The 25959-nt window shown below is 44.3% G+C and overlaps 1 protein-coding gene across 1 annotated transcript in view; it reads left to right on the forward strand.

The window, feature by feature from the left end:
- The window catches only part of NRDE2 (NRDE-2, necessary for RNA interference, domain containing), a 45801-nt gene extending 20724 nt beyond the window's left edge, over positions 1-25077 (forward strand). The window contains exons 5-14 of the mRNA XM_004476062.5: positions 440-887; positions 1810-2215; positions 3454-3587; positions 6073-6193; positions 13347-13522; positions 16154-16540; positions 17271-18199; positions 19287-19425; positions 23997-24068; positions 24667-25077. Coding sequence (XP_004476119.2) covers positions 440-887; positions 1810-2215; positions 3454-3587; positions 6073-6193; positions 13347-13522; positions 16154-16540; positions 17271-18199; positions 19287-19425; positions 23997-24068; positions 24667-24792 — 2938 coding nt within the window. The 3' untranslated portion in view covers positions 24793-25077. The remainder of the gene's footprint in view (positions 1-439; positions 888-1809; positions 2216-3453; positions 3588-6072; positions 6194-13346; positions 13523-16153; positions 16541-17270; positions 18200-19286; positions 19426-23996; positions 24069-24666) is intronic.
- The last annotated feature ends 882 nt before the right edge of the window (positions 25078-25959 follow it).

Raw genomic sequence — 25959 nt, forward strand, 5'->3', positions numbered from 1 at the left:
TAGACTGATATGTTATCTTTTAAGTAGGGATGTAAGACAACACTGAGGGAAAAAGACTGGTCCAGAAGTTAAATGACTGGGGTTCCTTGTCTCAATGTCCTGAATTAGGAACAGCTTGAAGTGGGGATGATCATTCTGCCTTGGCTGTCACATAGGGTTGTGATGCTTAAATGATGTGACAGTATTTTAACTACAGAGCTCCAAGAAAATGTAAACTACTATGATCTGGAAGACTTGTGTGATCTCATGAGATGTTGATGAGGAGATGAGGTGTTACAGAAGGAAGTCAAATTAGGCAACAAAAAGTTAATTGCTCATCTTCATATATCTCTAAATAGAAACAATTTGAAGGTGAATTTGGATATATGCAGTTAACTTACATAAGAAGAATTTAAGACTAATGAACCTTCAATAACTTCTTTTCTTTTTAAAATATAAGATACAAGAGGAAAGGAGACTCCTGCCTTGGCATTAACCCTAAGAAGCAGTGTATATCTTGGGACGGAGCTTCCACACAAAAGAAGCATTCACACAAGCATGTTGAACGTTATTTTACGAAGAAAAATGTGGGATTAATGAACATGGATGGAGTTGCCGTTAGCAAAACTGAACCTCCCTTGTCTGAGTCAACCCTGTTTATACCAGTGAAGGGCTCAGATGATATAGTTGCTTCGGTTACAACCTGGCTGAATCCTCTGGGGATTTATGATCATTCAACCACACAGTGGTTACAAGGACAGGGTCCTTCAGAGCAAGAGTTGAAGCAGCCAGACTCACAGCCAGACAGAGAAAATGCCATTCTAAAGGCCAAGGTGGAGGAGTTCAATAGGAAAGTCCGAGAGAATCCTCAGGATATTCATCTATGGATGGCATTTGTTGCTTTTCAGGTAAGTAACGTAGTCCCAGTTCTCTTACTTTAGAATGACCTCTCTAAATTTGGGCACATCCATTCAATCTCCAGCAATTTTTGAGGTCTTCTGAGGAACAAGGCATTAGGCAGCTAAAGAGTGTTAGAATTTCGTCCTTGCCCTGAGCTTGGTTAAAGTCCAATGAGGAAGACTGCTGTGAAGAACAGATACAATCTAGGGTAATGATGCTGTCACAACCATGAACTTGGGAATGAAGGGAAGGAGTGACTTGCCACTAGGGAGTAAGAAAGAGCTTCCAAGAGAAGGTAAAATTTGAACAGAATCTTAAAAGAAAGAGTAGATGTGATACCAGGCAGGGAGAGACATTTCTGACAAGCAGGCAGGAAAATGCACGGGATTATGAAAGAGAAGGGGCTGCTCATTAAATTGTCCTACTTAGAACATTGTTCTCCCTTTCTAAAATATGTAAATTTGTCTTAGTCATTCATTTGTACCACTTGTACAATTACTATATTTGGTCCCGTATTTGACTTTTATTGGTAATGTTGTCGCTTCAGAAATGATAATTCAACTTCTTGCATGCTAGTTATTGGTACATAAATCTAAATTTAACGTGACAGAGTGTGAACAGGTGATTAAGGTAAATTAAACACAGATTCAAACACATCAGGTGACACAGGCACCCAAAGGGCCAAGTAGTTTTTTTTTTAAGGTGATACCAGGGATTGAACCCAGGACCTTGTAGATGGAAAGCAGGTGCCCAATGCTAAGCCACATCCACGGCCCCCAAGTTTTTATTAAAAGGAATTGTAATGAGTAATTATTAAGAAAGCCTGAATAGCAATTTATTTTGAGAGGTAGGAAACCCAGTAGGGGTTTTAAGTAGGAATTCTGCGGATCACCTGATAGAATTTGTTAAGCTCTTGTTTTTGCTGTTAAGGACGAGGTGATGAGAAGTCCTGGCCTGTATGCCATTGATGAAGGAGAGCTGGAGAAACGCAGGAGATCCCTGAAGCTCGTTCTGGAGAAGAAGCTGGCCATCCTGGAGCGGGCCATTGAGAGCAACCAGAGCAGCGTGGAGCTAAAGCTCGCCAAGCTGAAGCTCTGCACTGAGTTCTGGGAGCCCTCCACTCTGGTCAAAGAGTGGCAGAAGCTGATATTTTTACACCCCAACAATACAGCCCTTTGGCAGAAATACCTTTTATTTTGCCAGAGCCAATTTAGCACCTTTTCAGTTTCAAAAATTCACAGTCTTTATGGAAAATGCCTGAGTACTTTGTCTGCTGTTAACGATGGCAGCATCTTATCTCACCCTGCGTTGCCTGGCACCGAAGAGGCCATATTTGGTAAGGAGACGACCAAATCTAGTTTTGTGGGAAGAGTTCACCTTTCTTTTGGCTTTAGTTGAAAGTGAGGATTTGTTTTGGTTTATTTTAGAAGTCTAACATGTCTGATAGAAATGATTAAGAAAACAGAGTATTGTTGCTTTGAGTAAAACAGATATTTCTCTCCATCAGCTTATAGTATTTTATTAGAGCCAGTAGAGGTAGACAAAAATCACAGAGTTGAAGTCCCAGCTTTCTGACTTAGTAACCTAGTAAATGTAGTCAAGTCTTGTAACTGCTTTGGCTGCTGGGAACCTTATCTGTCAACATGCCCCTACTGCTCCTTTTACACGATAATGTACATGAGGTGCTCTGACTAATTAGAAGTCGCTGCATAGATATAGTCATTGGTATTGTTTATAATATTAACATTTGCTGGTGTGCCCCAAAGGAACCCAAAATAAATTTTGGCTAGTGATAACATACAGGAGACAGCATGTTATGCAGGAGCCAGAATATCTTGTTTACAGAATGATTGTACAGTTTTTATATATATAGTTTAGCTGAGTGCCTGGCACATAGGAGCCATTTCTTTGACTGAAAGTCCTGCTATTGAGTATTACTGTTAACTTTGAAAAGGTGAAAGTATATTGCTCTGGAAATTATGAGCATTTCCTGCAGTGATATAAAGAGTAGGGTATATAATACCATTTGTGATATACTCAAATAGTTTATTGTTGTTTAGTAATTTGCATTGTACTGCAGTTAAGACCAACTGAAATTTTCAGACAGGAAGCCATGATTTGTTTACAGTAGACCCTGAACATACGATGAAAAATGCTGGTGAATAATGCCATCTAGTGATGAGTTGAGTACAGATCTTTACTCTCCGACAAAAACCTACCACATCATCCTTTTCCTGTAATTTTTCTGGTAATAATGAACCTGGAGTGTTTGATAGCCAATATGCTGACCAATCCCTTGACTTATTTTTGTTAACAAAAATGTTTTATTGTTGATGTTTGTGTATCCTGTGAGGTTGTCATACAAAACTTAGAGTAAACATATTTTGATTACAAGACTATTGCAATTCCTTCTAAATCAGGACATATATATATATATTAAAGCTTTGAAAATATGTAAGGTTCTGATTTCAGGGAAAAGATATTCTTGGTATTTAACTGACTGTTCTTAGGAGTTTGTTTTTTCTCTTTCCTGGTCTCACGGGGATTCTGCCCCTGTGCTCGCCCTGTTTGCAGTGCTCTTTCTCCAGCACTGCCACTTTCTGCGGCAGGCTGGCCACTCTGAGAAGGCAGTCTCTTTGTTCCAGGCCATGGTGGACTTCACCTTCTTCAAACCCGACAGTGTGAAAGATCTTCCCACCAAAGGCCAGGTACTGATTTCTGTCTGTCTGATCTCTGTGTCTCTCTCTGGGGAGAGGTGTGGATAGTGAGAGGTGGTGGTAGTATTTTTAAAATATATTTTCCTTTACATCATTCTTCTGGGGATTGTTTCTCAGAAATATTCCAGTGATCCAAGGAAAATTCCATAATGAAAGCAGTGAAACATGGAGAGATGAAAAAAGAAAATCTTTGTGAGAATTGCCAGTGAAATTAAACATTGGCACTTTATCAACATCCATCCTAATTAGGGAGCAGGAGATCTTTTAGATAATAACAACTGAACATTGCCAGTGTTTAGTATGGGAAGCAATAAAAGAAGATTCTTACCCTAGACCTGTGCATACAAGAAAACCTATCTTTTTCCTTTTGTCACTGAAGAAAACTCAGTTTTCTCCTCTGCAAAGGGGATGTGGAAGAGGATAGAGAAGGTATCTGAATTATTGTGAACTTTCAGAAGGCTTTTTTGAGAGGCTAAGGTCTGACCATCGTGTGAAATTTTCATGAAATGCCATAAATTCAAAAGACCATTTTTATTATTTGGTACCTTTAGACAAATTTGGGTTAAAGAATTATACCAGTTAATACTGATGTAACTGGTTATTACTGTAATAAGCCTGCTAAAGTTATTTTTATTATATTTTAAGGTATGCTTTGATATTTGAAGAATGTGCTACTCTATAGAAGTGATTCTTAGCCAACTCCCAGGGGCACTGAGTGTGGGGAGAGGGGCGGCTCCTTCAGAACCTCTCATCCCCTACCCCTGTGCTGAGATTCCCCGTGCGTGGTGTGATGAGAGCAGTCACTGGCAGTGGGGGGGCACTGCCCCTGCTAGGAGCAGTTGACCATTGTTCCAGAGTGTCCTAAGACCCTGGTCCAGATTCTTGAGATTTTAAATGCTAACAGTACATTCATTTTCAAAGCATTTTCATGACAAATTTGAAGTCAAGCTTTTTATTCACACTATTCCGTATTGTGTTTATAACCTAGAGACATTGTTACCATAAACACAGTAGTGTAACATAAAACACTGGTTTGTGTAACACAGTAGTGTAACATAAAACACTATTTTTAAAAAATGCCCTTTCTGCTTCCTCTTGGGTGCACTTTATTCCACCACTTTTCTAAGAGCCAAACCTGCCCAGAGGGACCGCAGAGCCCATGGCCCCTTCACAGGGAAGGCTGACATGTACTCAGAGATAGGGCCCATGGCAGGATGTTTGCCCTGCCCTGCCCTCTTGTCACCTTCCTGTCGACCCTGCTCTTTGGGGTATGCGTGGAACCCTTGGGCTCTGGCTGGCAAGCCCTATGGTTCCTGACCCACTGTGTGCCTGCTGGTAGGCAACTTGTCCTCTTCAAAAGGTTTCTTACTAAAGCTTTCATTGAGCAGGGTAGGGCTCACTCTTTTTTTTCTCTTTTTTTAGAAGATACCAGGAATTGAACCCAGGATTATGTACATAGGGAGCAGGCACTCCACCACTTGAGCCACATCTGCTCCCCAATGAGAGTTGGTTTATTCATTTGTTTTTAGGAGATAATGGGGATTGAACCCGGGACCTCATACATGGGAAGCAGGCTCTCAACCACTTGAGCTACATCTGCTCCCTCAGCTCACTTTTAAAGTCTTTATCATCAGCTGATAACTTGATTGCTTTCCTGTTAATTGCCATTTTCCCATTCTTTTTCATGGGGAATTATTGATTGCCTACGGTTCGGTTTCCCCCACTGCAGACTTAATTCCTGAATGAATGAGGAAGGGGGCCCAGGGGCCAGGCTTTAAAATGCACAGTTCTTTCTTCAGTGGTTTTCTCCTGCATTCAGATCTGGGCCAGGAAGCATTTATTGAGGCCCTACTATGTATTGGCACCATGCCAGGTGTTAGGACTCTGCAGTTACTTAAGATGTGGTCAGGCCTTAAGAGCTCACAGTTTGTCCTCTGGAAACTTTGCATCTCCTCCCCGTCAAAAGGTCTTGAAGCAACATGACTTTTCAGAGACCAGTTAGGAGCCTAGTGGCATTAGGAGAACTGGTATTGCTACTATCCCTGGTTAGACTGGCCTGGCAGGGTCAGAACTGGGAAATCACTCTTCTCTCCCAGCTGCAGGCCCTTCGTGCTGGCCCTCAGCCATTCTTGGTAACCTAATCATGGAAGAAACATCCCACTGCCTTTGCTGGTTTCTTTTGGTTAGAGGTAGGACACTAGGTCCAGCCCCAGTGGGGATCAGGGACTTTACACAACACATGACTGCCAGGCGATGGTGCTCATTGGGTGCTGTCTGGGGTGCTACCTACCACACTAGATCATTATATTCTTTTATTTTTGGATGTCCCTCAATTATCTACTTCAAAGGCTGATAGCAGGCGTGATTTTATTTTAAGAATCATAAGCTCCTCTTATGTCCATGATCACTCACTTTGTCCAGTGACTCAGCAGTTTTGTACAAGTTAAGCCCAGCTTCCGTTTTTACATCTGAACAGGTGGAATTCTTTGAGCCCTTTTGGGACAGTGGAGAGCCCCGCGCTGGAGAGAAGGGAGCACGAGGCTGGAGAGCATGGATGCATCAGCAGGAGCGGGGTGGCTGGGTGGTCATCAACCCAGGTATGGCATTTCTGAGTTATGACGTGTTTGTATTTCCTTGGATTTTGTTTTTAAGTCTTCATGATGATTTGTTTATCTGTATAAGCATCTATTTATCAGTAGTTTGAGAACATTACACAAACATCAAAATGCCAGAAATACTTTTGAGTAGGTGTCATATGAGAATAAGCTGTTTCTTCCCCTTAGATGCTTTAACACAGTTTACTCTCCTATCTTTCAGCGCTTTGGAGAGTTTGAGTTTTAGAGGAAGTAATTTAAAATTTCCTTTTGTAGATTGTTCCTAAAGTTGTTGTAATCGTGTTGCTAACTACCTTCCCCCACTCCTATTTTTGTGCGGATTTGAGGCAGTCTTTTCCTTCTCTTGGCAGTGTACAAACCAACAGAATCTCTATTAGTCAGCCAAAGGGGTGCTGATACAAAGTACCAGAACAGTTGGCTTTTATAAAGGGTAAATACCTTTTATAAAAGGGTAGAAGCTTACAGTTACCAGGCCCTAAAGAGACCAATTCAAGGTACTTTCTCACCCAAAGTCTCTTGCCATGTGTTGATGCAAGATGGTGGGCAATATCTGCGAGGGTTCAGCCTTCTTCCTACTAAGGCTCTGTGGTCCCAGCTCTTTCCAATTTCAGTGGTAAGCTGGCATAAGGCTCATCTCTCTCCCTGAGGCTTGTTTCTTTCCAGGCTCAGCTGCTGTGGTCTCTTCACAAGGTCAGCTGTAGACTATCAGGCTCCTCTTTCTTTCCCCGGCCATATCTATAGAGCACTCTCTCTTCCTGCTTATGTACTTCTGTGTGTTCTTGATTGAGTGTCTGTTTATATAGCCTACCAAGTCGGGTGGGGACGCAATAATGACATGGTTGAATCAAAGCTCTAATGTTAACATAATTGAATCAGAGTCATCTCAGCTGAATCTAATACAACCGAAGAGTATCACACCCAGAGGAACAGACCAGTTTACAAACATAATTAATATCTCCTTTTTGGAATTCATAAATATAAAACTTCCACACTCCACCTTCTAATTCAAAAAAGATATTGCAATGCTCCAAAATACTTTAAATCAGTAAAAATGCTAAGTTACAAAATCATATCACAGTTGTAGAAATACAGTTTGTCTTGGGGCAAAGTCTGGTCTGGCTGTAGACCTCTGAAACTTACAAAACAATTTGTCTACTTCCAGTATACAGAGGGACAGACAAAGGATAAACATTTGCATTACTGTAAGGAGAAATTGGGAGGGAAACATGAGTCACAGATCCAGAGCAGTTCTGAAAACCTGCAGGGCATATATATATATATATATATATATATATATATATATAATTTTTTTTTTATTATTGTCTTTAAAAAAAAAAAATAGATCACACAAACTGTTACATTAAAGAACTTAAGAGGTTCCCATATAACCCACTCCCTACCCCACCCCACCCTGCTGCTCCCACATCGACATCCCTTTCATCGGTAAGGCACATTGCATTTGGTGAATACACCCTGGAGCACTGCCGCACTACAGGGACCATAGTTTACATTGTAGTTCACACTCTCCTGAGTCCATCCAGTGGCTTGTCCTGCATCTGTCCTGCAGGGAATACTTTTAATATCTGAGAGTCATTCTCAAGATGATGGTTTCCTCTCCCTGGGGCCTCATGGGGACCCACCCTTTCCATAGGCTTTCCCAATGGACATTTTCTTGGTTCTACCTTCATCCAGCTTCTGGTGGCAACTGAGCTCCAGACCTCACCCTCCAAGAATGTTGATGGCCATACTTTACCCAATCTTTGGGGTAGAGTCTCAACCCCCTTAATACAGTGAGGAAGAGGTAACATTGTCCCTAATCTCTGGCCTATAGGCCCAACCCTCTCAGAACAATGAGTTAGCAACCTGGCCTTCCCTAAACTCTGGGGAACAGGGCCACCTTCTCAGACCTATAGGGTGTCAGCCTTACTTTCCGCAATCTTTGGGGAACGTGCACCACCCTCTCTGTAGCCTGGGGCAGCAAAACTCTCCCCGAATAGCAGGCTTGAACATCTACCATCTTCAAATGCTGGGGCAACTCATTCACTCTGTACACGTGGATGGGGTTCATCTTTTGGCCCAAGGAGATGTCTTAATTCCAGATCTCGGCTTCCAAGGTTTCCCTCTTAAGGCCTTTCCTCCTGCCCCTCCCTGTATTAACGAGGGATCTCAGCTATTTACTGTCCCGATGGGTTGCCTTTCTACCTTCACCTGTTAGCTTCAGGGAACTATTAGGGAGGTCTCTCTGTTTGGAATTATCTGGGATTTCTTTTGAGCCCAGAAGTTTCAAATGGAACCTCATGAGCAGGGTCTTGGTGAACTTGTCGCTGTAACTGTTATAGCTTTGTTCTCCAGCATCTACGTTACCTCGGGGTTTCCAGGCAGGGCCTCATGGCTGTGTTCTGATCAGTGGCCTTCCTTTGTTTCCTATGCTAATGTGCCTCAACTCCCCCCCCCCCCCCCCCCCCCCCCCCCCCCCCCGCTTAGAGAGAATTTATGCCCTTATTCTTAAGGGGGAGCTCAAGGGCGATGGTCATTTTTCTGTACCTGCTTCCTGCTGCATAGGGCAGTAGTAGTCCCTGCCTGATGGGGTACGAAATATGAAACCCTCTGGCTACTCCCTCACCTCTCTGGTTCAGGGAGAGTGGGTCCAGCACTGTTGTTGGAAAAGGATGAAATCCCTGCATGACTAATACCTTGTTCTGGAAGGTGTTGATTCTGGAAGAAATAAACTTAATTCGAATTTTGAAGATATGCCATCCTACTAAAAGGATAAGAAGATGGTGGTAAGCAGCCCCCAAAAAGAGGCCAGCCATGACATACTTGACCATGGGAGCAAGAGAGTCTAGGTGCCTCCAGAGGCTGCATCCTCCTGAAGCTGATGGGCTTGCTCTTGTAGGTTTTGAGTGCTGTCTAGGACTATTCTGGAGCAGTTTATATAGAAACAGCATTCCTCCTTGGGGAACAGCCAGGTTCCTCTCTGTGCCGCTGTTAGCATGTTTAGGGCTCTGTAGTTTTGCAGTACTGAAATTAGTTGTGTGTGTTTTTTTTAAAAAAGATTTATTTATTTATTTCTCTCCCCTTCCCCCCCACCCCAGTTGTCTGTTCCCTGTGTCTATTTGCTGCGTCTTCTTTGTCCGCTTCTGTTGTCAGCGGCACAGGAATCTGTGTTTCTTTTTGTTGCATCATCCTATTGTGTCAGCTCTCCGTGTGTGCGGCGCCATTCCTGGGCAGGCTGCACTTTCTTTCACGCTGGGTGGCTCTCCTTACGGGGCGCACTCCTTGTGCGTGGAGCTCCCCTACACAGGGACACCCTTGTGTGGCACGGCACGGCACTCCTTGCACGCATCAGCATTGTGCGTGGGCCAGCTCCACACAGGTCAAGGAGGCCCGGAGTTTGAACCGCGGACCTCCCATGTGGTAAACGGACACCCTAACCACTGGGCCAAGTCTACTTCCCCTGAAATTAGTTTTGATAATAGATTTTAATTTACTTAGGATACCAAAAGTATATCATTTTTTTAAAAAGATTTATTTATTTAATTCCCAACCCTCCCCCGGTTGTCTGTTCTCTGTGTCTATTTGCTGCGTCTTGTTTCTTTGTCTGCTTCTGTTGTCGTCAACGGCACAGGAAGTGTGGGCGGCGCCATTCCTGGGCAGGCGGCACTTTCTTTTTTGCTGGGCGGCTCTCCTTACTGGCGCACTCCTTGCATGTGGGGCTCCCCTACATGGGGAACACCCCTGCATGGCAGGGCACTCTTTGTGCGCATCAGCACTGCGCATGGGCCAGCTCCACACGGGTCAAGGAGGCCCGGGGTTTGAACTGCCGACCTCCCATGTGGTAGACGGATGCCCCAACCACTGGGCCAAGTCCGTTTCCCCAAAAGTATATCATTTCAGGGAGTAGATGTGGCTCAGGCTGTTGGATACTTGCCTCTCATGTGGGAGGTCCCAAGTTCAGTTCCCAGTGCCTCCTGGAGAAGGCAAGCAAACAATGAGCAGACAAATGAGAGAACCATCTAAGGGAAGGGGGGAATAAATAAATCTTAAAAAAAAAACAAAAACAAAAAGCAAAAAGTGTCATTTCAATGTGTAATCGGTATTGAAAATTATCAAGATAGTTTACATTCCTTTTTTTTTTGATAACTATTTTAAATTCACTGTATTTTTTACACTTAGAGCACGTCTGAATTCAGGTCAGTCCATTTTCGAGTGTGTTAAAAGTCACATAATGGCCACCATATTTGACTGTGCAGCTTTAGATATTCAGGAATTGCTTGACTCTCTGAAAGGCAGTTCCAGTTTCGGGGCATATCTGCCATGAAGACTGTTTGCCTTGAAAGTGATAGGTGGCAAGGCAAGGAGTGACCACTTTGGATTTGCCATCTCTGAGGTACTGCCTGTGTGGCAATTTGGAGCTGCAGGCCAGGTGGCCTCACTCTTATCCCTCAGGAGGGACCTCCCCGTGGTTTGGTAACTTTGCCCAAGGCGATACCTTTAGGTGATGAATATGCCTTACTTGGGGGATGTAGAATGATCAGCTGTTCAGATTTCCCTTGAGGGTGAGAAAAAAAGAAAGACCTGGAACTGTTCTGTATAGGAAGAAAAATAATCTACACAGCAAAGTGGAAGTAGGTATTGTACTTCCAGCCACTGAGTCTGCAATACCAGATGAGCAAGAACCAAAAAAAAAAAAAAACAAAAACTGTTAGTGCTAACTTCTCTTTCTCTAAGTGTTTGACTCAGTGTGACTTTTTATGTTTTTAGGTTGTTAGTTTTGTTTTTGCTAAGGTATGTAAGTATCTTACAATGTGTTAAATAGGGTGTATCATGGGCTACATTTCTAAGTTAAATGAGCATTAAGTAGCGTTCACATAGTAGCACTCAGAGACCAAGTTAATATTACTTCTCTAAATGTCTAATGGTCACTCATAATCATATTAAAAGTTAGTTTTTTCTCAGAAAGATGTGATGCAAGTGTTGAACCCTCTAATTTTAAGATCAAGTTAGAGAGGTGTATTGGTTCTTATATTCTCTGCAAGCTTTCTCATTTCCAGTGTAGAGGATCATCTACCATCTTGCTTCATTAATGAATTTCCAAAAATCTAGTAGGGTCAAAAGAAAGGTTGAAAGTTTCCTTGTTTCCAGAAAACTTGTTGATAACCATTTCTATTTAGGCTTTCTTGTTCATCCTGACAAGGATGTGCAAGTGTAGTTGGCATTTTATCATAAGTTCTGAGGTATTCTTTGTCCATATCACAGTTTATTTCTTCTCTCTTGTCCTCACTTCCTGTTAGTCTGTTCTGTTTTAGACATTTCATATATAACAGTATTTTCAACTTTCTTTCCATTCTAATTCATGACCTATGGATCCTGCCCAAAAACCATGTAATCCTTTGAATTTTTAATGTAATCTATCCAAATATCTAAGCCTGGTATAGGGGTAATTTGTTTTATTGAAAGGGTTTTTTGTTTTATTTCTTTTTGGTAAAGTTTTCTCAGTGATTAAAAGATGACTTTAAGTGTAGCTCTTTCAAAGAATGTGATAATAAATAGTTATATTTTAATTTTTCCTCTGAAAAAGAAGAGCTTTAAATAGGTGGGAGATTGGGGTTTAGAATACTAATGTATATGTCATGCATTTAAATTTTTTGGGTTTTTTGGTTTGTTTTTAATAAAATTTTGAAATAATTACAGATTCAACAGGAAATGTAAGGGGGGTCCCAGGCACCCTTCACCCAGCTCACCACTGTGTAACTATAGGACACCATCAGAACCAGGAAATTCATAGTCTGTGGAGTTTACTCCACTCTCACCAGTTTATGCACACTCACTTGTAAGTGTATGTTTGTACAGCACTGTGCAGTTTTTCATGTGTGTAGATTTGTGTAACCACCACTGAGTGAAGATGCTGAACTGTTCCGTTGCCCTAGGCTTCCCTCGTGCTGTCCCTTCAGAGCCACACCCAGTCCTCCCCCCCATCCCTGACCCCCAGGAGCCACTAGTATGTTCTCCATCTCTGTGATTTGTTATTTCAGGAGTGTTACAGAAATGGGCTCATGCAAGGAACCTTTTGAGAGTAGCTGTTTTTACCCAGCACAATTCCCTTGAAATTCATCCAAATGTTTCCATATTTTGATAGCTTGTTCCTTTTTATTGCTCAGTAGTAATTAATGGCACACATGTATCACAGTTAGTTTAATCATTCACCTGTTGAAGGATATTTTGGGTTATTTCTGTTTTGGGGTATTACGAATAGAGCTGCTGTGAACATCTGTGTGCAGATTCTTGTGTGAACAGAGGTTTTCATTTTTTCTGAGATAAGTGCACCCAAGAGTGCAGTTGCAGGCTTTTGTGGTAAGTTCAGGATTAATTTTATAAGAAACTGTCAGACTATCTTCCTAAGCAGCCTGTACCATTTTGCATTCCCAGTTTTTGTTGTTGTTGTTACTTTTAATATTGAACTTTGCTGATGATTCAGAATTTTCCCCTCTTCCATTCTGCATGTTCAGAGTTGGGAAACAAAGTGAAATAAATTATAGGATATCTAGAATTGACTGTTTTTATTCCAGCGGTTTCTAGTGCAGTAGGTCATAATCAATTAGAAGGCCCCTGGCTAAAAATTCGAATTGCTTGACAATATCTAATCTAAAATTGTCATTAAATGTAATCTAGTATTCTAGAACTGTGGTGCCCAATACACTAGCCACTAATCACACATGGCTATTTAAGTTAAAATGAATTAAAAGGAAATAAAATTTGAAACTTAGTTCTTCTACTAGGTACATTTTAAGTCACACATGGCTCATGGCTCCCATTTTAGGCACCATAAATACTGAATATTTCCATCATTGCAGGAAGTTCTTTTGGACAGTGCTGTCCTGGCATATGTCTCATTCCCATTTTAATTGCTGTGCTAACATTAAAAGTTACCTAATTTCATCAGCTTATCTGCCTCTTTCCCCTGGGAAGTTGGTTGGTACAGGAGAGACCCTAAGTTCCCCTGAGTGCCCTAGAGACCTGGGTCTTACTCATCTTGGTATTCCAGGTACCCACCGCAGTACCAGAGCAGCTTGATTGGGTGGCGGTGGTGGTTTATTTGCTGATTAGGTGACCTGGAAGTTTTGTTCTTGTCTAGATGAGGATGATGATGAACCAGAAGAGGATGACCAGGAAATAAGAGAGAAGACTCTGCCCAGGTGGCAGATCTGGCTTGGTGCTGAGCGTTCCCGAGACCGGAGGCACTGGCGGCCCTGGCGCCCCGATAAGACCAAGAAGCAAACGGAGGAAGACTGCGAGGATCCAGAGAGACAGGTTGGTGCCCTCTCCCTTTCCATTCCCTTTGTGCTTTTGTTATCTGCAAGCGATGTCTGGGTCTCTCTTAGGACTTGGCTGGTGTAGCAGATAGTAGACTGCTCCTGTTCATGACTGTGGCTGCTTCCCTCTTCTGAGTACCAGGGTGGAGTTTCATTGGCGATTGGTGATGGGGGCATAGAGACACTTTTGACCAGATGGCTTCTGCCCCCTAGTAGGAGGGGAAGGCTCTCATGGCCACCCCTCTGGAGATTGCCTTTCAGCATATTTCACATGGATGCCTGAGGGCTTAGGGTCTTAAAAAGCTAAATCACTGTCCTAGATGCTCTTATATCCACTACACTTTCTGATCCACAAAGATTTAGCAGGTAAGTTTGATCTGGAAGATAAGAGAAATTGGATGAAGAGTTCCTGTGGGGACAGTCAGCATACAGGTTGTCTTAGAGAAGAAACTGGCCTCACTCTGTGCCTGTTGAGTTCCAGGCACTTCCCTCATGCTGTCCTGTTTGCTATCATCATGGCTTGGTAACATGCTGCTCTGTGTGTAGTGTCCAGCAGCTCTGGAGACTTTAAATTAAAATAAAGGAAGAAATTCTGGTTTGGTACATCGAATTAGTCCTGTTTCAGAAGATACTGTATTACTTGGCATACAACATGTTATAGCTACAGATCAAGAGGTCTTCACAGTGATGAGACGTGTTAACTTTTTAGCTTGTGGTTTTTGTCTGTGACCCTCCCTAAAAGTAAGGGATCTTGAAGGTGGAGATTTTAGCCTGCTTTGTTTACAGCTATAGCCCCAGTGCCCAGAACAGTGCTTGCCATGTAGTGATTGCTCAGTTACTGCTTCCTGAATATTGAATGAGTTTTTGATGCCGGAACTTCCGCTCTGGGCAGAGGGATCAGTGTTGTGTGAAGGCCCCAGAGTACCTGGAATGTTCGAAGAGTGGTGAATGGGGCAGCAGGACTGGAATTAGGAAACAGAAGGGGGAATGGATAAAGAGGTGAAGGGGCAGTGGGGGTCGGAGGTGGCTTCGAGGGAAACCTCAACTCAGTGGACTGCGGGGGGTGGACTGTCGTAGTGAGGTGAGTCTCTGCATGTGAAGCCCCTTTCCTGGCTGAAGCTGAATGTTTAGAGAACATAGTTTTTCTAGGGTGTTGAGGGTTTTACTGGGTTCAGGGTCACCCTTCTGGAAGTTGGTTCTCAAGGCTCAGAATTACCAGCATTCTCCTGGAAGTTGATTTCACACTACTACCATGAGCAATTTCTTGTCATTTAGCATTTTCTGTAACCAAAGCCTGGGAAAGGAAACCTTTCTGATAATTGGTAGTTTTGATAATTGAGTCCCAGGTAACTCAGCTTTATTTGGCTTATGTTTTTGTTTTTTTAAATTTATTCCCCCCTCCTCTGTTGTCTGCTCTCTGTGTCCATTTGCTGTGTGTTCTGTGTCCGCTTGTATTCTTGTCAGTGGCACCGGGAATCTGTGTTTCTTTTTTGTTGTTGCGTCATTTTGCTGCATCAGCTCTCCATATGTGCGGTGCCATTCCTGGGCAGGCTGTGCTTTTTTTGCGCTGGGCGGCTCTCCTTGCAGGGTGCATTCCTTGCACACAGGGCTCCCCTATGCAAGGGACATCCCTGCGTGGCATGGCACTCCTTGCATGCATCAGCACTGCGCGTGGACCAGCTCACCACACGGTCAGGAGTCCTGCATTTAAACCCTGGACCACCCATGTGGTAGGCGGATGCGCTTACCAGTTGAGCCAAATTCACTTCCCATTGGGCTTAGGTTTTGATTTCTCTTTGTTGAGAGCCACAAAGACCTATGAGTTTTGTGTTATCTATGTATTTTTTAAAAATAAATATATTTTAGAAAAAAGTGGTGAAAATGTTGAACAAATATCCAGAATTCTTCAGAAATAAAAGATTTCCTAGAAGAAACAAACAAAAAAACCAGTGAGATAAGCAGTGCCTGAGATGGTCTCGTTGGCCTTACATTTAAAAATTGTTACATGAAATCAGCTATGAATGTTTACAGTTTAGTAATAGCCTTTCACAGTTGCTCTTAACATGGCCATCATGCCTTTTGTTTCCTTCTTTCCTTGCTGCTGTTTATCTATTTTTTAAGCATATTTTTCATTTCCTGAGGCAGTTTTGTACACAGAAACCACAAAATAGTAAAGTTCTCTTCCATCGTAAAATAAATTTTTTCACAGTTTAACTTATCAAGTAAATACAAAAGCAATTATGTTCAAAAAATGAGCATGATTCCAGCTTTTGTAGGAACCCATTAGGGTACTTGGAAAGCATTTGACTTAAGCCTTTTTGTGACTTCCTTCCTTCCCAGGATTCCCAGTGTTCCCATGTGAACATTCTTCTGGTACTCCAGGGCTGCTGGTGGTTGGTGGTTCTGGAGAACCAACTCTCCAGGTTGCCTCTTGAGGCCTCTGGGTTTTTTTGCATGTTGCAGAAAACCTAGCAGCTGTTTTTTAAAAATTTATTTTAATTTGAATAATGTTGAATCATTATTTTACTTACATAAAAAGAATTATGGGGAAAATTATGAATGCTTCTTTTTTGTTTCATTAAATAAACTTAGCTCCTGAGTGGGTCACTTTATTTTGTCTTTGTTGCAGGTGTTGTTTGATGATATTGGACAATCTCTGATTAGACTTTCTAGTCCAGAGCTTCGGTTTCGACTGGTCGAGGCCTTCCTGCAGTTCTTGGGGGTGCCTTCTGGCCCTGCTCTGCCAGCATCCTGCCTTTATCTGGCCATGGATGAGAACAGCATCTTTGATAGCAGGCTTGATGATGAAAAACCGTTGACATTTTTCACCCCTTCGTTTTCCGGCGTTAGCCGTGTTGGCCTCATGGACCAGTTGGGCTGTTGGCACTGGACCAGGGGTCACAATCGAGAGGGTCAGGAGTTCATCCGCAACATCTTCCACCTTGTGATGCCTTTGTTTTCAGGCAAGGAGAAGTCTCAGCTCGCCTTTTCCTGGCTACAGTACGAGATTGCAAAGGTAGCTCCAGCCTCCTCCTCAGTGTGTTGGGGATGTTTCTCTCTCGTGTTCATAGGGATTATAAGGCTTACTGCTCTTCAGGACTCTGCCACAACCCCCCTTCTTTAGGGACTCCTCAAGGCCCCTCCGTTGGGGCCGTGGTGAAGAGGAGGGAGAAGGAGGCCAGTCCAGCTACTGTGGAATGACTCCAGAACTGTTTACTGTATTGACTCTTAAATTGCCAGATGTCTGTGATTATAAGAGCAGTTAGTGATAAGAACCAAGCTTCAGCTTACGCAGGGTTAGAGGCTTTAGGGGCTTATTAAACTAGATAAAATAAGCTGCTTACCTTCCCTGCTGTGTAGCTATCTGCTAGAAATTAGTCTGGGTGTGACTATTCTGCCCTCCGCTGGCCACCAGTTGGTATTGAATTTGAACTACAAAGTTTTAAAGCTTTAGCTACAGATAAAACACACCAGGTTGTATTATTAAAACAGTATATCTTATAAAATTTGGTGGCCACATCTCTTTGGAGAAGGGCATCTTGAATGGATAAGCTTTATTTAATTTGGGGGCACCCAAATAATCTCTAAGTCTGGTTTGTGTCCAGATTTAGAGAGCCCATGGGTTTACCAAACGTATGAGAAAGAAAATAAGTGTAAATGCCTCATGTCTTTCTAAAGTTGGTGTGGTAGAAGGATTGCTTTAAAACTACAGAGCACATGAAGTCATTCTTTCCTTTTTGCCTTAGGTCATTTGGTATCTGCACACTAAAAACAAGAAGAAATTAAAGTCACAAGGGAAGATCTGCAAAAAACTAGCCAAGAATCTCCTTAAGGAGCCAGAAAACTGTAACAATTTTTGTCTCTGGAAGCAGTACGCCCATCTAGAATGGTTGCTTGGCAACACGGAGGATGCCAGAAAAGTTTTTGATACAGCACTCAGCATGGCAGGAACCAAAGAACTGAAGGATTCTGCCCTTTGTGAGCTCAGCCTGCTCTATGCTGAACTGGAGGTGGAGCTGCTATCGGACTTGAGAGGGGCTGCCACATCCAGAGCTGTTCACGTACTAACCAGACTGACTGAGAGTGCCCCATATGGGCCCTACTCTGGGCAGGTCTTGGCGGTTCACATTTTGAAAGCTCGGAAGTTTTATGAGCACGCGCTGCAGGACTGTTTGGGTGAGAGCTGTGTCTCTGATCCAGCTGCCCCCCAGTCCTTTAATCGCCTCATTAGCATGGCTAAATGCTTTATGCTCTTCCAGTATTTGACCATAGGGGTTGATGCTGCTGTGCGGATATACGAGCAGGTGTTTGCAAAGCTGAAGGGCTCTGTTTCCCCAGAAGGCTCCAGCTTGGAGGAGAGTGGCAGCGCCTGGAGCTTGTCCAGCGTTCTTGAAGCTGCTGCCCTCATGCACACGAGCCTGCTCAGGTTCCATATGAAAGTTGGTGTCTACCCTCTGACTCCTCTGCGCGAGGCACTCTCCGAGGCTTTAAAGTTGTACCCAGACAACCACCTTCTTTGGAGGTCATTTGTACAGATACAAAATAAGTCCCACAGTGCTAGTAAGACCAGAAGATTCTTTGATGCAATCACCAGGTCTTCTAAATCCTTGGAGCCTTGGTTGTTTGCAATTGAAGCTGAGAAAATGAGGAAAAGGCTGGTGGACGCTGTTCGGAGGTAATTACAGATCATCTTGGTTTGTTTTATGTGTGGCACAAACCCTTATGGACTGTCTTCCATGTTCCCACCGCTCTGCCAAGTCTCCAACTGCAGTGCCTGGAGCACCTGCTCTAGATATTCTAGGTGGTAGAGCATAATCTACTGAAAGGTGGAATGTACAAGTAAAGATGAAAGTTACTTACAGAGTAGCAGCATCTTTCATTAGAGGCTTGCATGGCTGTCTTCCCAGGCCCTGCATTTTTGAGTGTTGCTGATGGCGCATGGCATGGGCCATAAGATTATCTGAGAAGCTGTAGTGTAAGCTGAACAGTAAAGACCCAGGCTCTGGCGTTGACCTGTCTGAATTTAAAACTTAGCTCGTCCACACTCGGCTGGGTGGCCAAGTCATTTCACCTCTCTTACAGGTTTTTCATCTATAAAATGGGAATGAAGAACCTCTCTCATAGGGTTGTTTCGAGGGATGGTGAGGCCTAAGTGCTCAGCACAGAGAGTGCAGAATAATTAACAGCCTGTTATTACTGGTAATAACATGTTTTAAATGTCATCTTTTATATTTTGTACTCAAAGTTTAAATGGTGTTCTCGGAAAATATATTATCTTAGGCATCATTGTTCCTTCTGGAATCTTTGCTGTTGCCTCACTTTGACCTTATAAATTTGGTGGAATTACCTCCAATAGTATTTCATTTTCATTGTTTTTTCTTTGGTCCATTGGGATTTTATTCATTCCATCTGAATCTTTTTCTCCTTCTAAGTGGAAAGGTCTTTCCATCCCTTAAAACATAATTTACATTCTGTTGATTAAGGGTAGGTTTTCTTTAGGAAACAGAGAAGTAGGCTGTATGTGTTTGTGGGGTTGGGGGGGGACGACTTCTAGATAGGCTGAGTGTGGTGTGGGACTCACAGGAGCCTGGCCTCAGAGAAACCCTGCACTCCCCCAGTGTACATAGAGACCTGAGAGGGCACTCCCTCCACTCACTCAGACCCGCTTGCTGCTGGCATTTGTTGGTACTAAAGCATCTCCTCCTTCTGTGATGTGGGACAAGAGAGCTTGCTCCAGCGTTACATGTGCCTTTCTCTTGCAGGGTAGATGGTGGAGAAATACATGCCACAATTCCTGAGACCGGCTTAACAAATCGAATCAAAGCCCTTTTTGAAAATGCTATACGGAGCGACAGTGGCAGCCAATGCCCCCTGCTCTGGAGAATGTATTTAAATTTTATGGTAAGAAAACATTTAGGCTTATTCGTATGCAGCACTCTACTCCGTCCTTCTTAAGTGAGAAAGTGCAGGTGTCCAGTGGCCACTGCCTAGGTAGGCCAGGGTGGCCTCTCCCATCCTCATGCCTTGTTGTCCCTGGTCAGCCTTTCCTGGAACCCTGATGAGATAATGTCAGGTTTCTCGTGGGACTTGGTAAGGGGCAGCAAGTTCCAGTTTGCTCAAGGTGTTAGGTAGAATGGAACTGAAGAGGACTCAGGGGCGTTAGGTAGTGTAGAACATGCTGTGAGGGTTTCTCTGAGTTAACTTCATAAAGTCAGCAACTTGGAAAATGTTCCAAGAGCTTTCATTTGAAAGGGACCTAAATTCTTTGCCAGCTTGCTCATGAGAATTTTCAGGTCCTAATTCTGTTTTCATTACTAAAAGAAAAGGTTCAATCTAGAATGTAGTTTCTGAAACCGAAATTTCTAGAGCATCCTTTTGCTCATTATTAATATGACATAGCATAATGCTTGCCTGTGGTGAGGCGTTGTGGAATTTTGTTACATGAATGCACATAGAAAGCTGTGGAGTCCACAGGTTGGCTTTGCCTTCAAATTAAAGGCCGATCATTCAGCTGGGCCTCGCTTACTGTATAATACATCCACTGCCAAGTTGCTTGTTTTATTAGAAACAGTCTTCTGGGCCACTTCTCTGGTATTTTAGCTCAAGGGCACTAAAGAACATCCTAGTGACTTCTAATGAGCGTCACTTTTCAGAAGACAGGAATGACCTTCCTTATACATGAATGCTATGTATATCTCTGATTATTTCCATATAATAAACTCCCGAAACCCAGTCAAAATGTGTTAACGTTTCCATTTGCCATATGACAGAATTGGGTGTAAAGAGAGAGAGAGGGGGTAAGGAGAAGTTTGGGCTTCTCACCTTTTCCTGCTTGAGATTCTAGAATTCACCTGGGCGTACCTTCCAGACCTCTGAAAGGGCAGCTGTGCTGAGGGCCAGAGGGCAGGAAGGCCACTTCTCTCAGGATGGTTCCTCACTGGCACACCCAGAATAAAGGGGCATTCTTGTGGGCAGAATTGGCCACAAAGTTCTGCGCATTTTCCTAACATCGATTCTTTATACCCGGGGGCTGAGATTTTATGGGTTGACTCTGAGGTGGAACGTAAGCCTTAGAAGTTCACAGGCTGCTCTGTACAGTCACGGCGCCTCCCTGGCCTGTGAGCAGGACACTGCTGGTTAATTAGGGGGGCACTTGGGGCAGCAGTCAGGGGGTCTGGGGTCTTGTCTCATCTCCATGCCCATCGTTAGCCCCTTCAGCCCCCGGAACAGATTAGGTGCTCTTTGGTAGCACTTCCAGTGCAAATATTCTTAGTCTTTCTAAGCAAAGACCTTTAAGTTTAACAAGGGAGACCGTGCAAATTTACCAGTTTCAATTCCCCAGTCTTGTATAGGTAGAGGTGGGATAAGGTATAAACTTAAAATATTTTTCCTGAAAATCTGCCATGAGCCAAATTTGGTTGGGTTGTAGGCAGAAATATACTTGCTGACTTTGGAAAGAAAAGATCTGGGCTCTTAAGGAATTTATTTCTTTTTGGAAGGGTTCATATTGGAACCAAGGAGCATTAGAACAGCAACTTTCTCTGGCAGCTTCTGAGGCATCTGGGCAGGTCCTCACGCTTTGATAAACACTGTGGAAAAATCAAGTGAGGGCCAAGATGTAAGCTGTGGGCAGCTAGGTCGAGGAGAGGGCAGGGGAGGAGCCTGGGGTGGGGCCTGGGACAGGGCTCTGGGGAGGAGGCTTTCTGTTGGTGCATTTGTGAAAGCTTGCTTGCTTGGTTTCCCTGCAAAACTGATGGAAGAAATTTGTTGGCTGTGGAGAATATGGAGGAGAAAGAAGAATTAGATAAACAGCAGTTAGAATTTTCCACTAAGATTAGAAATTTTAAGAGGTTAAAACCAAAAAAAAAAAAAAAAGATTATAACCTCTGTTTTTAGGGGACATGTTCAAATATACCATTTTGCATATACATTAACATGCTCAACCAAACTTTTTTCCATTGTTTCGGTTAAAATTGCACAGTTATTCTCAGGAATTTTGAAGTCCTTTAATTTGATCATCTACCTACACAATAAAGACACATTTAGGAATATAAAGCAGTTAGCAGATTTTTTGTGACCCATGAAATCTCAATAAATAGAAAGGCAGAGTGGCATTTGTGAGTTGTTAATCATTAGGTTTTATTTTACCATTTGGGATAATTTCCTCCATTCTCTTGACAACTGGCAGAAATTAGAATATATTGAAAGGCCACCATTTAGAAGAGCTGGTGGGAGGGAGGAGAGTCCTTTTTGTGAAGTTTACCTTTCTGGTGATGAATAAATAAACTTTTGGCTAGAGTGTCAGTCTTATGCCCCTTAAGAGTACTTTGATGAAATATTATAGATACGTGTCTTTCCCTTATTTGAGGAAGACTGGAGACCAGTTTTGTCAGATTACTTTGAATAAAACTTTATCAGCTAGCGGTTGCTCAGATTGTTTATACTGAAATAGGAAAAGAGAATCACATTTTACAAAAGCCTGAAGACCTCGGTCGTCTTGTTTTCTTAGCAATGCCTGCCTCCCCCATGTGGAGGTGGCACATATCAGATAAGAAGGTACAGAAATGCCAGAACAAGTGATGACTGAGCACCAAATAGCTTCTCTAAATTGAGAACTTGGGCAGTTGTTACCTTATTGAAGAGGCTGGCCTGATCGGCAGCTGCCTCTTCCCACTGCCGTTGTCACACTCCGGCCCCACACCTGTCCAGGTAGGGAGAGAAAGCAGGATTCCCAGTTCACGCTAGGAGACTGGCGTGGCAGAATCCAAGGCGTACTTGAAGCCCAATAATGGCAGCTCTGCTCCTTCCTCAGCTGTGCTTTCTTTGGTTCTCTGTAAAGACCTGGTTAGCACCTGGAGTCTGTATGAGGAGACAGATGTCCATCCAGCCACCACTGGGTTAACGGGGGAGGGCCATGGGAAAGTGGGGAGAAGTCACCCACTGATTATATTTCAGCCCCAACTTAAGAATCTGACAAGGAACGTGGTTGTCAAGATGAGAAAATTTAGAAGGTGAGGAAGGAGGATGGGGACCCTGGTTGTACCCATGAACTTTGCTTCCCATTTGAGGCTCTGCTGTAGTCAGATGGAAAGACATATATGTAGAAGGCCGTGCCTTAGAATGTGAACTCAGGAATGGGAAATCTCAGCACAGTCCCTACCACATTTTGACCTGGCCTGAGCCCTTCTGGCCCTGGCCGTCCAATGGCCAGCAGAAATACGGGAGAGCATCTGTGAGTTTCACAAATACAGTGGTTTGTTGCTGGTTAAGAAAACTATGGTAAAAATTTTTCTTCTCTCAGAAAAGAAAAAAATTGACTTGAGTTTAGTCAGTATTTTAGGAGGGATCGTTGAAGTATTTTTGGCACAAGGAGCAAGGAAAGCTCCCATTGGGTTTCTTGGTGAAAAAGGAGGCCCAGACTCGGGTTGCCTGGCGCTCACACCAAGGAGGAAACGGGTGTCCCCTAGGCACGCAGGCTGGCTCTGTGCTGGCAGTTGGAGCCCTTGCCTGGAGCCCACAGATACTGGTTACAGCCCAGTTACAGCCTCTGTGACTGTGGGAATTAACCTTCAAAGGCCGTCCTTGGTGGATTGCGATCCTGAGCCGTAATCTGGAGTACTTAGATGCCAGTGCTGAGGGTCCTGGGAGGTCGGTCAGCCACCAACTTGATGAGCCCTGTGCTGGATGCTGTGTCCCGGCTGCCTGTTGGGAAGAGCGGGTGTCCACCACAGCACTCCTGTGGGCGGCAGGGAGGGGTGGGGTGGGCGTACAGACTCCAGCCCCATGACCTCTGCTCAGGTCCGCTCCGCCGCACACACCAGCCAGCCCGTGGGGCTGCCCTGTGTGGGCTGACGGCCCTGGAGAAAGCCGAGCAACGGATTCCATCCCAGCACTGGAGGGATGCCCCTAGAAGGGGGGAGGTCACGGGGGCTTCCACATTGGGCTTGAAAAGACTCGTGGGGTCTGCAAGTTGAGACCAAGGATGTTACAACTAGAGAGAAAATCTACTGAATTCAGCACACTGAAATTCTGACTAAAATTGCTACTTCCAATAAGCTTACTGGTTTGATTATCCTAGAGATCTCATTTCTCTAAAAGGTAGTTTTCAGAAAATGGCAAGTATAGAGCAAATATTTTCTCTGTGTGAGGTTGGCCCCAGCTCAGAGTCACAGCCTCATTCCAGGCACTGATGCCCAGACCCTGTGCTTCCCAGTGCAGGAGGGCGTGCCAGACTAGGAATGAGGCAGCGGAGGGAACGGTGAGCGCTCAGGGCCGTCCGAGGAGGGATGTGCTCAGGCCGGCAGCAGCCCCTGAGCCTGTTTCGTGGGATGTGGAGACCGTGCTCTGTAGTCGCCATCCACCCAGGCCGACTTGCTGTGCTTGAGACCCCACTTGTAGGTGCGGACAGGAGGATATCAGAGCCTTGCCCTGAGTCTCAATTAATCATTTTTATGTTTTATTCCTCACCTCAGGTTTCCTTAGGAAATAAAGAAAGAAGCAAAGGTATTTTCTACAAAGCCCTTCAGAATTGTCCTTGGGCAAAGGTAAGTTTTAAAGAGCATGGTATCTTCAGATTCTCACATACTTTCCCCTCCACTTCCTCAGGGACACTCAGCTCTGCGGAAGCTGATGACCTGTCCCAGGGCACATCCAGGGCCTTTTCTGAGCAAGATGTCCCCTGTGGAATCTGAGCCTTACGGGCATTGGTCTCCTTTCTCTGCCCTGGGGCTGCTATTTCAGGGGTGGGTTGCTGTGGGTAGCTTGTTTCCCAACATTTGCCCAAACTTTAGCCCAGTATCTGAGTATCAGGTTCCATGTCCCACCTTTGCCTGGCAGAGCCCAGTAAGGAGGTATTCAGAAATCGGACTGATGGCAACCACTATGTCTGCCTACGACGTAGGGTCCGTTTTGAAATAGAAAGTGAGTTCACGCACTTTGACTATTACCGTACTGTTTGCTGTCCTTCCTGAAGCTTCCCTGGGTGTTATCTGAGTTAGGAGAGCCCCAGTGAAGGAGAGGACCAGCTGGCGGGGCCAGAGGCAGGAGGGACAGCTTACTGGGAGCCTGCTCCTTGTGTTCTCAGCTCTCCCCACCTAACAGGAAGTGGCTGACTAACTAGGGTGGGCCTTCCCCCCACTGTAGGTGTTATACATGGATGCAGTGGAGTACTTCCCTGATGAGATGCAGGAGATCCTGGATCTGATGACTGAGAAGGAGCTCCGGGTACGCCTGCCGGTGGAGGAGCTGGAGCTCCTGCTTGAAGATTAGGTACCAGGAGGGCAGGTGGTGTCTCCTGCCATGCGACAGCCAGAACGAGCAAGAAGAGATATGGGTGCACTGCATTGGGTGGGCATGTGCCTGTGGGCGTTAAGGGGCCCCTCTTTTTTAAGTCTTCTTGGCGATTTGTTTCTGGGTTGTTAGTCTCCCACAAGGTGTACATTTTTAGATGTGTGAAGACACAGAAGCTATTGTTACATATTATATATGTGAATATGTATGTATGTACAGAGACGACTCATTGTGCCAAGTGACAATTAAACCTATTGTGGTTGAGGTGTGTGTGAGTTCTTGTTCCATCTGCTCTTACTCTTCCCAGCCATTGCCAGCCCTGCCCAGGCATCCTTGGTGGTCCTGCCATAGCCTCTGGGGTCTTGAGGTCACCATTGGAAAGGTCTGAGGTCAGGTGCACTTAAAGGTCTGTTTCTCAACACCAGACCTCCTCCTCCGGGCTGGCTGGTAGTCATTTAGAACTTGGTGTCCTGGCTTGTGTTGAGTGAGCAGAAGGTTTCTCATTCCCTTGGCCCAGAACTCAGGTGAGGCCTTGTGGATCAGCAGTAGCACCTGGAAGCTTGTGAGAAATGCAGATTCTCAGGCCCACCGCAGACCCCCCTGAGTCAGAGTCCACCCCTTACAAGGTCGCAGGGGGTTACTTTGAATGTGGAAAGCAGTACCCAAAGAGAAAGGATCCTGTGGCGGGAAGGCTTGTTAGTGACCACCATAATGAGAGAAATGGGGAGTACTGGGTGCGAGCTCCTCTTCCTACCAAACACAACCCCGCCTTTACAGTGTGCTTACGATGCTTGTTCCGCCAAAGGGGTGCTGATGCAAAGTACCAGAAAGCTGTTGGCTTTTATAGAGGGTATTTATTTGAAGTAAAAGCTTACAGTTACAAGTCCCTAAAGAGTCCAACCCAAGGTACCTTTTCTCACCCAAAGTCTGTTGCCACATGTTGAAGCAAGGTGGCAGGTGATGTCTGTGAGAGTTCAGCCTTCCTCTCTCTCTTAAGACTCCGTGGGCCTAGCTTCTTCCCATCTCACCTGTAGGCTAGCCAAGGGCTCAGCTGCAAACTACCAGGCAAATGGCTCATCTCTCTTCCCGGGGCTGCACGATCCTCTTCCATGACTATGGAGTTCTCTCTATTCCCATGTGTCTTCT

The sequence above is a fragment of the Dasypus novemcinctus genome, chromosome 3 (assembly GCF_030445035.2).
Source record: "Dasypus novemcinctus isolate mDasNov1 chromosome 3, mDasNov1.1.hap2, whole genome shotgun sequence".
Classification (NCBI taxonomy): Eukaryota; Metazoa; Chordata; class Mammalia; order Cingulata; family Dasypodidae; genus Dasypus; species Dasypus novemcinctus.